The sequence below is a fragment of the Elephantulus edwardii genome, unplaced genomic scaffold, assembly GCF_000299155.1.
Source record: "Elephantulus edwardii isolate Elephantulus edwardi_28Jun2011 unplaced genomic scaffold, EleEdw1.0 scaffold00191, whole genome shotgun sequence".
NCBI lineage: Eukaryota > Metazoa > Chordata > Mammalia > Macroscelidea > Macroscelididae > Elephantulus > Elephantulus edwardii.
In genome coordinates this window covers 4,553,270-4,569,448 of record NW_006399941.1, presented here as the reverse complement: position 1 = coordinate 4,569,448, position 16,179 = coordinate 4,553,270, and the positions used below count along the sequence as shown (strand labels likewise).

Below are 16,179 nucleotides of genomic sequence, written 5' to 3'. Positions count from 1 at the left end.
ACTCTTGGCACCAGCAGCCAGGAAATTAAAAGACATATTGCGTTGGAAAAGTCTGCTGTCAGAGACCTCTCCAAAGTACTGAAGAACAGTTATGTCAGTCTGGAGACTAAGACGCACCTGATACAAGCCATGGTCTTTGCAGTCACTTGCTATGTATCAGGGCTGGACAATGACTAGGGATGATAGAAGGTGAATTGATTCCTTTGAACTGTGGTGCTGGAGAGGGGTCTTGAATATACCATGGACTGCTAAGAGAACAAACAGGTTCATCCTGAGGAGGGTGAGACCAGGTTGCTCTTTGAAGGTAAGGATTCTGAAGCTTCATCTGACATACTTTGAACATGTTGCAAGGAGAGACCAGTCCTTGGAGAAGGATGTCATGCTTGGGAGGATGGAGGGACAGTGCAGGAGAGAAAGAGCCTCAATAAGATGGATAGATTCAGTGACTAGAATAATGGGTCAGGTGTGTCGGAGACAATAAAATTGGTACAGGATAGAGTGGGGTTTAGGGCTGTTATACATAGGGTAGTTTTGAGTCGCAGATGACTTGACGGCACATAACAACAACAACCACCACAACATACAACCAGTGTTGTGGTGGTTGTTGTTAAGTACCATCGGGTCGTAGGTGTTTCATAGTGACCATATGATTGAAAGGCCTGAACACTTGTGTGACTTTCATTGTTTCTCCAAGTTCAAAGGGTTTCTGGAGGCAAGCTGTTTCAGAAGAGGATGCCACTCCAGCTTCCAAGCTTGTTTTAATCAGGGAGCTCCACCAAACACTGTTTAACATATAACAACAACAACAACATACAACCATTGAGAGATGGCCAAATGATTTGGCTCTTCAAGCCATGTTTAGTATCAAAAATTAAAGACAGAAAAGAAATTGAGCTTAGTATAGAGGAAACTTTTCAAATGCCAGTGCTGTGAGAGACCTTGGATATCATCCCATCCACCCCCTTCACTAAGCATCTGAGATTCAACAATGGTTAAAAGAGCTGATGAAAATCATGGAGCTCATCAGTGGCAGTGCAGAGTCTAGAACTCACATCTCCTGACTCCCCGGCTCAGTCCTCCCTTCACAATGCTGCCTACTAAGCCCATGTTCTTTCCATCCCAGCACGTTTGTGAGGTTGTTGTTGCTAAGAACCAAAAATGCATTATGTGCTTAGCATGCTGTTTGTTGCCACCATGAGGATTCCAACTCATGGCAACCCCCTGTGGGCAGAGGGAATCTGCTCTGAAAAGTTTTCAAGACTGTGACCTTTCAGAAGCCAGTCAACAGGCCTGTCTTCTAAGGAGCCTATGTGTGGTTTGAACCCCCAGTCTTTGAGCTAGTAGCCAAACACATAACTGTGCCATCCCAGTGTTCCTTAATTCTCCCAGTTCCCTGCCCACATAATCAACCACTTAGCAAGGACAACAGTGCAGGGAGAATTGAACATGGTCTTGACTAGATTGCCACATGTGATTTTTGCAGGATAGTAGATTATAACTGAGGTGAATAAAGGAACATATTTCAGCAAAATAGAAGTGAAAAAAGAAAACAAAACCTGGACCCTTTATCATGAACAGTCATATGCAGCAGTATAAAATGCTGACCTTAAACTTGGGTTTCTTAATACTGTACCCAAAGCTGGCATCCTATCAGATTCTTCTGCAGGATTTTCTTAATAATCAAAGCCCAAGCACACTGGCCATGGGTCGGTTCTGACCCTCCATGAGATTATAATCTTCACCTGAACACACTGCCAACTTTTCCTCGCAGGAGCAATTGGTGGATCCCAACTGCTGACCTTGTGGTTAACAACCAGATATGCTCCACAGTGTGCTATTAGGGGTCCTTTTAATGAATGTCAGCGAGGACTAAAGGACTCTTAAGTCTATCTTTAACCCACTGACAATGATGATGAGGAAAAAATATGTGTCAAATGCAATTTTTAGCAAAAAGAATATTCTGATAACAGCAGAAGAAGACACAGAAATGCTAGCAGGAAGCCAGGAGCTTTAAAATTTTGAAATGCCAGCATAAAATCCCACATACACCCAAAATAATCATGATGAATGCCAAATCAATTGCAAAAGCTCCCAGGCCCAAGCTACATCGATTTCTCTTTTTTGCACAAAACTGTGTCTTTCCTGAGCTACTTAGCTGTGGAGAATTCTGCCCCTGGCTGACTTCTTTTGAATTCCTCATAATTAGTCTCTCTGCCAATCTGAGCTGGCCACCCAGGAGAAGAGTAGCCGGGGGGCCCCCAAATGATGAGAACGTGGGGAAGCGGATGAGCGACGGGGTGGAAATGGCTGGTGATCAGTTGAGAAGGTAGCATGCCTCTCTCACGAATCTGTCTTCTCTCCACAGGTTACGTGGACATTGGCCTCATTCCAAAAGGAGCCAGGGACATACGGGTGATGGAGGTTGAGGGAGCTGGGAACTTCCTAGCCATCAGGAGTGAAGACCCAGAAAAATATTACCTGAATGGAGGGTTTATCATCCAGTGGAATGGGAACTACAAGCTGGCAGGGACAGTCTTTCAGTATGACAGGAAAGGTGACCTGGAGAAGCTGATGGCAGCAGGGCCCACCAATGAATCCGTGTGGCTCCAGGTAAAGCTGAAGGCAAGGGACCTGGTGACATGCCCATTCATTAGGACTGCCCGGTGTTCTCCTCCTTCACATTTCTCAGAGGACTGAGCAAAAATGCTTAATAATTTTTTTATAAATATGAAAAGAAGACAAATATTAATTTAAGCTTTTTATCATTAACCAAACTAAAAATCATACCTACTGCTTTCAAGTAATTTTGATTGATAGACACAAGACAGAGCTAAATTCCCCCATAAGGTTTCCAAGGCTGTAAATCTTTATGGAAGTAGACTGTTACATCTTTCTCCCATGGAGCAAGTGGTAGGTTTGAGCCGCCAACCTTAGCCGCACAGCAGACCTCTTGCACTGGGCCTTTTTGTTTAAAAAAAAACCCCACTGCGCCTTCAAGTTGGCCCTGACTCATAGCAACACTTGACCCTCCACTGGGATTCCAGGCTGTAATCTTTATGGGAGGAAGCAGCTCATCTTCCTCAATCCCTTTGAATGGTTGGTGGGTTCAAATACCTGACCTTTAAGTTAACAGCCACAATACTGGGCTCATTCCTTAGTTCACAGTGGCTTAGAAATGGCTGGCAGCCCTATAAGGAAATGCTGAGGCCTTTACTCTATTGTTGTTGTCATCATGAGCTGTGGAGGTAGAACTGACTCATTGCTGACCCTCCAAAGGCTGTAAATCGCATGGGAGATTGTCCATCTGTCCCCTGAGGAGAAGCTGATGAATTTTAACCACCTGCCTTTGGGTTGACAGCACAACTCTTTACTCCCAAGGCCACCAGAGCTTTCTCTAATGCTCTGTGAGGCTTGAAGTTAGTGTCAAGTATGATAGACTCAGGGAGTGCTGGTGGCATAATGGCAAGAAGCTGCACTGCAATCCTAAAGGCACGAAGTTCAAATCCATCATGCCTTCTCCTCCTGTGCAATTAAACTGCCTCTTCCACCCACTGAAGGGTCAACAAGAGTCGATTGTGACTTGACAGTACACAACAATAACTTACAGACACAGGTTAAGGACTTCTTGTCTAGATCCATGGCTGGTTAACTCCTTTAAAGTATGGCCATTCTGAAATAAACATAAACATGGGTTTCAGCTAATGTGTGCCTTCTTCAGCCTTCCCCAAACTCCCCTCTCTGCACTCAGTCTACTTACCACAAATCAGTCGTGAGTCAGTGGGAGGGTTGCTACCCTGGTTTGGACATTCTCACGTAGAATTCGTTCCAGTGTGGACAGGAACGGTAAAAGCATGTCTGACGCTGGCAGCTTTCTGCTCTCTGGATCTTCAATGGCCTCACTCAGTCTTCTGTAAGGCTGCATCAGGGCCCAATGGCCATTTGCAGTCCTCTGCAAACCCCCTTTTCCTCTGCTGGTGTCATTTTTTCCAGGCCTTGCTACATACAGTTCCCCGCAGAAGAAACTTTAATGTTTTGGAAGACTGTGTGATGCCTTCTCTGCAATGTCACACGCCCTGTCTGAGAACGCCTACTGATAGCAGGTGAAAGGGCTGTGTCAACCACCAACTTTTCCCTAATAGCAGACAACTTAGGCATTTGCACTAAGATAGGCGAATTTCTAAAATACCATTTTCTCCAATGCATACCTCCATAGCTACTTTAGCATGATGGGCATGTGTTATGTTTTAGGTGTGAGAGATTTGGCGTGACCCCTCTCTTGCCTTTTAGCTCCTGTTCCAGGTGACTAACCCTGGCATTAAGTATGAGTACACAATCCGGAAGGACGGCTTTGACAATGACGTGGAGAAGCTAGAGTACTTCTGGCAGTACGGCCGCTGGACAGAGTGCAGTGCTACGTGCGGGACAGGTGAGAAGTGCCACCCTCTGTGGCCCCAGATGCAGAGCAGACCAGTAGGGGTCACCTAAGCCATGGAGGTCTGAATTCAGCCACAAGGCTTCAGGGCTGCACAGAGATGCTCTGTCTTGTGTGTGCTGTAGCCATGCAGGTAGATGAACTAAAGTAAGAAGCAGCTTTTCTTTTATCAGCTTTACTTAGCGGCCTCTGTGGAAATACTTGTTTGGGGTGTTTTTTGGTTTTTTAATTAGCATACTTTTTAACCTTTTCATTTCATATGTGGGGTTTTTTTAAGCTGTGTTGTCCATTTTTAAAATTTTTATTGGTTTACATACAATTATTCATACTGTTATTGTGCACCATTGAGTCAAAACCAAACCATAATTGACCTACAGTGGCTCTTCAGGGAGAGTAAATTTCTTGGGAGGAGATTGCCTATCCTTCTGTAGAGCAGCTGGTAGATTTGAACCAAATGCCTATGGAATTGCGGCACAGCTTCTTACCACTAGGCCACCAGATCATGTTTTGTAAATATACCATGTAGCACTAAGGAGCTAATGATTTCATAAAATATTATATAAGTTGAGAGACTAGAAATCAATTTGCTGAATGAAATATCTCAGTCATATAAGGAAAAATATTGCATAAGACCACTATTGTGAAAATAGGCGGATTACTTGAAGATATGTATAAATGTTAAAAGAGGAGAGAAGAAGGCAGGCAGAAAAAGGAGAATGGGGGGGGGAGTCACTGGGTAATTTTTTTATTTAAAAAAAAAAAAAGGTTGCATAGCTTTTACTAAAGCTTAAAAGCCACAGCTCTCTCTGAGATCCCCAAGACCCCAGAAGATAACCAATCACCCAAAGGCTTCTGTAAATCCTGGCTGGATACAGACTGTAACTAATTCTTCCGTTCATCTTCCTTCTCCATTTACTGGGCTTTTAAATCAACTACATAGTTTTATCTCATAGCCAAGCAGTGGAGAAATTAAAATGCTGGAAAACATTAGTCAGGATGGGAAAAGCTCTGCTACAGTAACAAGAAAATCCGATTCACAGTAGTTCAGCACAACGCAAGTTTAATTCCGAATCTGAAGCAGATTGGGTGTCCTTGTAGATTGGCTCATAACCTCTTGAAGGTGGCACATCTTGGTCTTGGTCTTGGTCACATGGGCACAATCTAACTGCAAATGGAGAGGGGAGAATAATGACTCACATCCTTAGTCGCTCATCAGAAGATGAGCAAGAGTACATTTTCTGGGAAGAAGCATCTGCATAAAGCGTTGACACATGTTCTGGTCTTACTCGAAGTTTCAAGACTCTTTATTAAAAAGAAAAGAAAATATTTTGGAAAAAATTCAAGATTACTTACAGAGAAATGTACAAGCCATATGATGAAGCCAGGCTTCATTGCAGCCTGGGTTTTGCTGAGTCCTGTCAGCTATAATACCAGAATATTAACCAGAAGCTCCTTGTAGCCTGCAAAACACATAGGAACAACACTGCAGTTAGAACATGAGTCATCACGTTTAAGCATGACCTCTACTGGTTTGGGGCTGTGTAGTTTCTTCTATTCTGCACTTTTTGGTTTGCATATACAATGGACAATATGAAAGGAAGAGAACTTCCCCCTGCCCTCTCTGAGTTTAAGTTTCTCTTCACCCCTACTTGGCTGAATTCTCTTTGGAGTTATTCATTATTCCCTTGATGCGGGGAACATCATCTTCTGAAAACCAAAGCAAAACACTAAGACTTCAATAGATGAAACAAAGTTCCTGGGGATTACTGAAATAGTTCTGAACTACCCGAGGAACTATGTTATATCAATAAACTATAGGTAGATAGAGTTGTTGCTGTGTACCTTAGAGTCAGAACTGAGCCATAGCTGAGCCTCCTGTGGGTTTTCAGAGGCAATTAATCACAGAGGAGGAGACTGCCCATCTTTCTCCTACAGAGCAGCTGATGGCCTCACACCACATGCCTTTAGGATTGCAGCACAGCAGCAGATACTTCTGATTACTAGACTAGTTCTTACAGGTTCTAGCCCAGATTCCCTCCCATCAAAGCTCAAAGTAAAGTCATTTGCTCTGATGTGTATCCACATGGCCTTCATAGAGCGTGAGGATTGTAAATAAGAACACACACCATCATCTGCTCCAGCCCTGACTGGTGACATTGGACTAATGCAATGGAATTCACTTCTTTGGGCCAATTAGGATTAGATAGTTCTTTGACTTTTTTCAAGTATGATAATCTTAGTGCTGACGCATGTGCCTCTCTGATCATAAGAACCCTAACTATAATTGTCAAGTAGAGTCAATCAAGCCTGGCTGTTGACCCCTAATAATATCTAAATGGTTTTTCAATCTAGGGTTTACTAAAGATATTATAATTTAGAGAGATGGATTTCCTTATACTATGACATGAAGACTACATAGTTTACCATGTGCCAAACTCAACTTGCCATTGAGTCAATTCTGACCAGTGGTGACTGTAGAACAGAGTAGAACTCTGTTTCCCACTCACAGGGTTTCCAAGGTTGTCGTAATCCTTTACAAAAGCAGCCACTAGATATCCATCCTTCCCTTATTTTCAGGTCCTTAGATTCACCCCCTCCCCAGTGCTGTGCTTGCAGAGACCATCTCAGTTGTGTTTTCTGAAGGCTCACTTTGCTCACTGTGCCCTGTGAAATGCTGGCCTGCCTTACTTGTTAACCCCCACACGTGAGATTTCATGTGCTTCAGATTTCTGTAATACCATGCTTTATCTGATTTGCAAGCAGTAGTACACAAGGGGAAGAAGACTGAAGTATCTTTTGAGCCTGGATCCTTCCAGGGTGGACTCTTTGACTACCTCACGTGCTTCCCAACATTGGCAATGCCCCTGCTTGAGCTTTTATTACATAATTTCTTATAAGCTGCCTCTCACCATGGCAGTTAATTAATACACTTGTTTTGCCATTTCAAGGGCAATATTTGTATGCATGGCAGGCAAGAGAGAAACACTGATTTTTTAGTCCTGTTTTTCTATGAGCTATGACTTCCACAGATGGATGATAATGCAATCAAATCCCATTAATTGACATCCACTTAACAAGTACAGCTATTCCCGTCAGTGCCATCATCACCCTTTACAGATAGGGAAGAAGAAAAAAAAAGAATGATACAGCTTATGGCTCAGTTGTACGCAGAATGGATACATAGGAGCATCCATCAGTTCCAATGCAACAGCCATGAGTTTGAGGATTGGGTTTTTTGGTTTTGGGGTGTATTTTGGTTTTTTTGTTTGTTTTATTTATTTTTTTAATTTTGGTTTTTAAAAAAATAAGATCAAAACTTTCCTTAACTGAGCCATCACTATCAAAGTTAAACCTGAATTCATTGATCAAGAAAAACAAAGCTGAAAAAATGAAGGGAGCCAAAAAGAACGAAGTAATTGAAATAAAGGTGTTAGTGTTGTTGTTGTTGTTGTTGTCATTGTTGTTGTTGTCAGCTCATAGCTGACCCTCCAGTGGTTTTTCAGAGGCAGTTAATTGCATACGAAGAGATTGCCCATCTTTCTTCCACAAAGCAGCTGGTGGATTTCAGCCACACACCTTTGGGTTGCCAGCACAACTCCATACCACTAAGCCACCAGAGTTGAAATGGATTTGTGAACTAGACAGATTGTTTATTCCATTTCTTGGAGAGTACTCCCCTTCTTCCTGTGAATCAGTGTTACTTCTTTGCCTTTTGAGGGCTTGTAGTGACAAAGCCTTTGCCGACTTACAGAATTATTGTCATCCCACTCTATTAAAATCTATGCCGCTGCTCAATTTTAAAAGGATTAACGTTAGTGTGCTAAAATAAAGTATGATGTGCACCACTATTGTTCTCACTTAAACAGTTTTGAAGAAAGAGACCTTGCTATTTGTCACTGTTTCAAATATTAAGCGTGCAATACTGTGACTGTCTTGAAGACGATATAATTAATTACTGTTTACCTGAGGTTTCTTTGGATCTAAATTCAGATATAAAAGAAAATCCTATACCCTTTTTTTTCTGCTATGAGTCATTACAATAAATTAAGTCTTTAGTTTTTGGGTTTGTTTTGGGTTTTTTTCATTTCCTTAAGTTTTTAAGTTGGGAATATTTTGCATGAACGAAATAGATATACAACATATTCCCTTCATACTACTATTTCAACACTGAAATGAGGCAATGATAAGCTATGACATTGTTATTTTGAAAAAATATAGAGCTTTAATTTTCTTTCGATCATGGTATAGTCTCTACTGATAACGATCAGAAGAGTAAAGTGTATGAGTGAAGAGAGTTCTTTTTAAAAAGTTTTTAAAATTTATTCATTATTGCACATTTCCCCTCCCACTTCCCTCTCCTCCTCTACCCCCAGAATGCCTCCCTTTTCCGACCCTAGTTCTTAAACGTTACTGTTAGGTACTATCGAGTCAACTGTAATTCATAGTGACACTATGAAAACACATCAAAACCTTGCCCTATCCTGCACTGTCATCGTTGTCTTGGCCATGCTCAAGCCAATTCCAGTCAATATGTCAGCCCATCTTATTCAGAGTTTTCTTCTCTTTTGCTCACCCTTTACCTTCCCAACATGATGTGGTTTTCCAAAGACCAACGCCTCCTGACAGCATGCTCAAGGTATATGTGTCAAAGTGTTTAAAAGTTGTTTTAGGTGCCATTGACTCAAGTATGATGCATAGCAACCCTATGAACAATGGATCTAAACACTGCCTATCCTATGCCATCCTCATTATCTCTCATGTTCAAGATCGTTGTTAGAGTGAGTGTCAATCCACTTGGTAGAGGGTCTTCCTCTCTTTCTCTGAGCCTCTACCTTTCCAAGCGTGATTTCCTTATCTAAAGATCAGTACCTCCTAACCACATGCCCAAAATATGTGAGGTTAAACGTAACCATCATTGCTGCCAAGGAGCAGCACCCTGATTGTGCTTCCTCCAAAACAAGATTTATTTGTTCTTTGAGCAGTCTCCAACACCACAACTCAAAGGCACTGATTCTTCTTCTGTCACCTGTAGATTCCAATGTTGTTGCTGTTGTTGTTGTTCTTAACCTCCAGCAGGTTTTCAGAGGCAGTTAATAGCACAGGACGAGATTGATTGCTCATCTTTCTCCCATGGAGCAGCTGGTGAATTCAAACCGCGTGCCTTTGAGATTGCAATACAGTTTCTTACCACTAGGCCACCAGAGCTCAGTATCCAATAAGATTTACAAAGAATTTATATCTGCTTGGTTCTCTTTATATTGCATAAGTGGTGCCAGTGACTCAATATCGTCTCACAATAAAGTTACTGCATTTGTACCTCATGTGTGTTAGGATGTAACTGATATTTACTTAATGCATTTTCAAGTAAATGCTCTCTGAGAAAGTTAACTTAGTGCTGTGGCAACATTATTGATCAACTATCATCCCTAATTAATTTTCTCTTTAGACTCCATTCAATTTATAAGAGATAGGAAACAATAACAAGCCAAATAGAAAAGCAAGAATTGTTTTTCTTTCTTTGATTTTTAGGAAAAGACCAAAGTCATGTCTATACAGCCTAATCCCTCACACTCTACTTTTGCAGTGAAACTTAATGAGCACTGCACTTAAAATGATGACCTGATTGTAACTTGTTCCCCAAGAGACATTACAGAGCCCTGTACCAAACAAAACATTAGACTACTGAGTTTCAGCTCAAAGTCTTCTCTGGAAAAGAGAGTAAGCAATATCCTAGTTTTTACTGCTACATGACAAACCACTCTAAATTTAATGCAGTGAAATAGCACAGCCACAATTTTATTATACTCACAGAATCTACAGAGTTGAGACAATGGGGACAGTGTACAGTGGTGCCCACTGGACCAATTGGCAGCACCATGATAGACACAGTTTCATCTTGCTCAGATCCACAGTGAACACTCTTGGCACCAACAGTCAGAAAAATCAAAAGATGAATTTAATTAAGAAAATCTTCTGTCAGGAACCTTTCTAGAATACTCCAAAGTAACAATGTCAGTTTAGAGACTAAGGTGTACCGGGCCATGGTCATCGCAATTACTTATTATGCATCAGAAAGCTAGACAATGAATAAGGATGACAGAAGATGAATTAATGTCTCTGAGTTACGGTGCTAGACGAAAGTATTGTACATGACACGAGAACTAACATATCTTTCCTAGAGATGACAAAACCAAGTTGCTCTTTGGGGGAAAGGATTTTGAAACTCAGACTCACATACTTTTGGCATGTTGCCAGGAAGGATTATTCTTAGGAGAAGGACATCATGCTTAGAAAGTTGGAGGATCAGCACTGGAGAAGAAGACCTTGGATGAGATAGATTGATACAGTAACTGGGGTAATTGGGGTAGATTGTCAGAGTTAGTGATACTGGCTCAGGATAGGGTAGGTTTCAGAGCTTTTGAGCATAGGGTCAGTGTGAAATGCAGTCAACTTAATGTTACATTACAACAACAGTGGTGATGGTGTGTTTCTACGATATGGTGATTGGTTCCTCAGCTAGGAAGACTGGATTGCCAGATCTAAAGAGATATAAACTCTTAGTAAATCTTATTGGGTGATTCAAATGTCAGGAGGTGACCTGAATACCTGGGGCTGGAGTCATCTGGAAGGTCCTTTCCATCTGCCTGATCAGTTTTTATGTTCATAACTGCTAATCAAGTTGAAGTACATGATATTCTCAGGTATTTGGTAAGGTTTGATGCCCACTTATTACTTGTAAAGAAAAGTGAGAACAGCTTGAAGACAGCCAACTCTGCCTTTTACTAACTCCACAAAGGGAACCTGTTCCCATGAACAACATTCATAGTACATTAATCAGAACTGACTTTGACAAGCACTGTGGCAATTGGACAATTAAAACAGACATTCGGATGGCGGGGAAGAAGAACAAACTGGGGAGGAGGGTAGAGAGAATGGTGCAGCAATGAAGGAATGAAAACCCAAAATCCCTGTAAATGTTCATTAAAACTAACACAATTTAATAATAATAAAAAAAAACACATTCATAGTACAAAACCCATTCCTATTGGGTCATACATGGTCTCCCTCCTGCACCTACTTTACTAATCTCAACACCAGTCTTTCTGCTCTACTGGATTAGAAATCCATTGCAATGACTACACAGATTTTAGAGAACCGTATTGATAGTTATGGGATTCATTAGGGAAGTTGACATAATATAATTCAGGTTGACATGAGAATACAGTCCCTTAGTTGAGACAGCTTCTCAAGCATGATCAAACACCCTTAATCTTCCAGCCTCACAGTTTAGTTCAGTGTTACAAATTCGCCTTCATCTTGCTAATTATGGCATCTTGCCTCAATCCTCCAGCAAGCGTGGTTGAAGGCTTTTGGCTCAGTCTCAGTGGAGCAGCAGTCCTAAATTAGCTCTGTCTTACATGATCTCTCATTCTCTGCTGAGGCTGCTGTTGCTCTTGTAGATCTTTGTCTGGCCGGTGCAGGAATTTCTTGCTCCAAAGGACACACTACTGCTTCCTTTTTTCTCATCGGCTGTGATTCCTTAATTCTGCTGCTCAGTCTGCTTGATTTAATGGTGAGAATAGCCATTTCCTTTATGGATAGACTAGCATCCCTATTTGGATAATCTCACCCATCCATTTGACAAAACCAAATTTAATGGCTAGGAAAGACATTCTGAACAATAAGCCCTTGACACTACACTACTCTTGGGTCAGGAACAATAAGTGTGCTTACCATATTACTCATAAAACAGAAATAAATCTTTTGGGGAATATTTCTAACCTCTTACAGTCATACCACAATTTCCTTTTATGTTTTGATAATAAGAATTTGTCACACTCACCAATATTTTCATAAAATTTCTGATCACCTAAGCTTTTCTTTTCCTACACTACAATGGCAGATATATGTCCAGTTTTCTGACTTTGTTCATTTCTGTTTTTAACTCAGCGACACTAGCATGTTTTGAGGAATATTGATAGTCCAATGGTAGAATTATTAACTTCTTTATTGGAGACCTGACTTCAATTCTTTACCAGCACATTTCATGCATAGTCTGTCAGTGGAGATCTGTATTTTGCTACGATGCTGAACGGATTTCAGCAGAATTTCCAGTTAAAGACCAATTGGGGAGAAAGGTCTAACCACAATGGTCTCATCTGCAACCAGTCATGGGAATAGCATAATACCATGCAGTATTTGTTCCACTGTATATGGGTTCATCATAAGCCAGGAACCTATCTGCTCCCAGCTAAAAAGATATGCATCAAACATACTTCTTAGAAGTAAGAATGGTGAGGCTTCATCTCATATGTGATAAACATGCTTTTAGGAGGAGCCAGTATTTGGAAAAGTAAAGAATCAGTCAGCAAAAGAAAGGGAGTCCCTCAAAGAGAAGGATTGACAAAATGATTGTAATATGCTTCAACCAGCAGAGATTGTGAGGTTGGCATGAGATAGGCAGAGTTTTGATCTGTTGTATATAAGGTCCCTATAACTTGACATTGACTTAATGACACTTAACAATAACAGGACACTTCTGTAGATGCTTATTTCTCCCAACAAATGACTTTAGGTAAGCTAATTATTTTGTAAAATCTCCTCCGATGAGGCTGTGTCCAGTTCTTGACGGTGTTTTCTTTTTAAGACTTAAGAAGACTCTATTAGTCTATTATTTGGGGAAGACCTTGTGGTTAAAATATTCCTTGCCATTTTCATTTCTTGAAATGCTCTTTTCTTAGCAATAATATTGTTGGTTCATTTCAAAGACAGCACGGACTGTATTGCAATTCCTTCTTGCCATTTTCTACATGATATGGTACCATGTGGTTTTGCTCTGGGGTTGAAAGCCAGCCTGAGAGGTCTAGCTGGAATGGATCAATAATGAGGTCCTGGGAGGGGAGTGAGTGAGGTGCTTGGTCCAGCTCAGCCTATCAGCTTTGAGACTTCAGGTCCCTCTGTGCCATCAGCAAAGGAAGTGTGTCAAGGTGACAGTTTTAGGACTACCTAGAGCAATGGAGGCCTGAGGTCTGTGCAATGATGAATGAACTCAAGGCATGGCCTCCCTGTGAGCCCAGGGAACTGTTCTTCCTACAACCTGGAAACTACCAGTGGCTCTGTAGGAGAAAGATAGGCTACCTCTTCTCATGCTGTTTACAGCTTCTGAATACTTTCTGGAGGGCCAGTTATCGGTTGATCCCAACTCAATGGCAATAAGGGTTCTAAGGGCCTTCTATATACTTTTATTTAGGTAATGATGTAGCAATAACCTTGTAATACTTGGTAATGGCATCTCCTGTCTTGTGTTGTTTTCCAGTTGGTATATACTGTGTATTGAATTGTATGTGTCCCCAAAATACATGTCAACTTGCCTGGGCCTTGATGCTCAGTGGTTTGGCAATTATATAATAATCTAATTTAATAGTCACGTAAAGATAATATCTAATATGATAAACCAATAAATTATAAGGGGATTACAATGGAATGTAATACTCTGAATCAGATTACAACCCTGATCTAATTTTAGGGAAGTTTCCCTGGGATGTGGCTTGTACCACCCACATTTTGTTTTATAAGATATAAAAGGAAGCAGAGAACAGGACCTATTACTTCCAAGAAAGAAGAGCCAGGAACAGAGTGTGTTCTCTGAATTCAGTATCCCTGTGTCAGGAAACTCTTAGAGCTAAGAGATACACACAAAGATAAATTCTTCCCCTAGAATCCATCCTCTGAAGTCAGACTTCTAGCCTCCTGAACAGTGAGAGACTGTATAAAAATGTTTGTTAAAGCCAACCTCTAGTAGCATCTCTCTTAAAGCAGCAACAGATAACTAAGGCAGCACCTGAGTGTTAGTCCAGTAGCTACAGATAGATTATAGCCTTTTTAAACTTAGTTACTTTGTTTTAAATACCTTTCTATACTTCTAAATTAAAACATGACCCTGTCATATTGCAGGTGCTCAAACAATAATCTGTTGAATGAGTTAGTGTTGGCCATGAGGACTCACCAAGGCTGAATCTGATTCAGATTTAAGAAACGTTCTGTGATCACTCATTTGATGCTTGTTGTGATTGTTGTTCGGTGCTTTCAAGTTGAGTACTACTCATAGCTAACTTTATGAACAACAGATCTGAACCCTGTCCTATCCTGTGACACTCTCACAATCTCTGACACATTCAAGCCCATTGCTGCAGTCACTTTGTCAGTCCACCTGGTTGAGGACCTTTCTCTCTTTCACCATCTCTCCACCTTCCCAAACAAGTTGTTCCTCTCCAAGGAATAGCTTCTCCTAACACCATGCCCAAAATATGGTAGACAGAGTTTCTCATCTTTGCTTCCTAGGCTGTACTCTCTAGCTGCACCCTCTCCAAGATATAGCTATTTGCTCTTTCGACAGGAGAGTCAGCATTCTCCAACACCACAGTTTAAAGGCGTCAATTCTTCTTCTGTCAACCTTATTCATTGTCCACCTCAAAACCTTTAGGTGCTTAGTATTTAATAATATCTAGTAGTTATGAAAGGAGTCCTGCTGGCATAGTGTATAATGTGTTGGGCTGTTACCCACAAGGTTGGTAGTTTCAATTCACTAGCAACTACTCATGGGAGAAAGATATACAGCCTCCTCCCATACATAGTAGCATCTTTGGAAAACCAGAATCTACTCAATAATAATAGTATATAAGTACTTGCTAAGTGACAAACATTGTATCTCATGGTATACATGCAACCAACCTTATCAGTACTGTTTTTATGTTGAGTATACGAGTGGAGAATTTGAGTACATGACTAGCATATAATTTTACATGTATTTGACACCTAAATCCATGCCCTTTAACAAATTCAGTAATCTGTTTTCTGAAGCGTGTCCTAAGTAGTGTCCCTCCCACCGCACAGTAGTGTGAGTGTAGACAAGTATGGGCCGCCATTCTTTCTCACTACATTACACACTAAACACTTTTGACAACTTTCTCATCCAAGTTAAGCATGACTGCTTGACATGATTCCATAGCTAACTTGTAACTGAAGATAAGGGTTTAGTATTCAAAGAACATGAGTCTTTCTTCCTGATTCTCCAGGTATCCGCCGCCAGACTGCTTATTGCATAAAGAAGGGACGAGGAGCAGTGAAGGCAACATTCTGTGACCCAGATACCCAGCCCAGTGCACGACAGAAGAAGTGCCATGAAAAAGACTGCCCACCCAGGTAACCACTGGTAACTATTGGGCCTCTGTGTCCCCACCTAGACTGATGTTGAACTGTGTGGTAATCTAATCTTCAAAATTAGGGGAAACTGTGTGGCCATATTATTACAGTAAATAAAAAAAAAACTGACAGAGGTTTTATTGGACCCTTCAGTGATTTATGGATGAGGACCTTTCCAGAAAGCAGTATTGTTTTGGTAAGTCAGGAATGTGCTTTATTTAATTATATGATAATAGTAAGTCCCAGATCATTGTTGAAGAAAATGCTATGTAGAGCATTCTTAGGTCCTTTGCATTTTGCCTTTCCCAAGGGCACTTTGTCATTGCAACAGCATCCTTCAGAGAACACTTTTGACTTCTGCACCTTCATGTCACACTACCCAGTCATAGTTACAATGCCTGGAAAAGTGGACTTGGTGAGTAGGGCTTATCACTTTTGATTTTCTGAGCAAGTTCATTCTTCGTTGGGGACAATCCTCGGCACTGTGGTATGTTTAGCAGCATTCCGGGACTGTTGTTGTTGTTACGTGCCTTCAAGTCGTTTGC

General features: G+C 41.1%; 1 protein-coding gene across 1 annotated transcript in view; it reads left to right on the top strand.

Annotated features, from left to right (window-relative positions):
- The window catches only part of ADAMTS12 (ADAM metallopeptidase with thrombospondin type 1 motif, 12), a 680,205-nt gene that overhangs the window by 520,873 nt on the left and 143,153 nt on the right, over positions 1 to 16,179 (top strand). Inside the window, exons 15-17 of the mRNA XM_006896807.1 lie at positions 2,366 to 2,610; positions 4,288 to 4,426; positions 15,508 to 15,634. Of these exons, the coding sequence (XP_006896869.1) occupies positions 2,366 to 2,610; positions 4,288 to 4,426; positions 15,508 to 15,634 (511 nt within the window). The remainder of the gene's footprint in view (positions 1 to 2,365; positions 2,611 to 4,287; positions 4,427 to 15,507; positions 15,635 to 16,179) is intronic.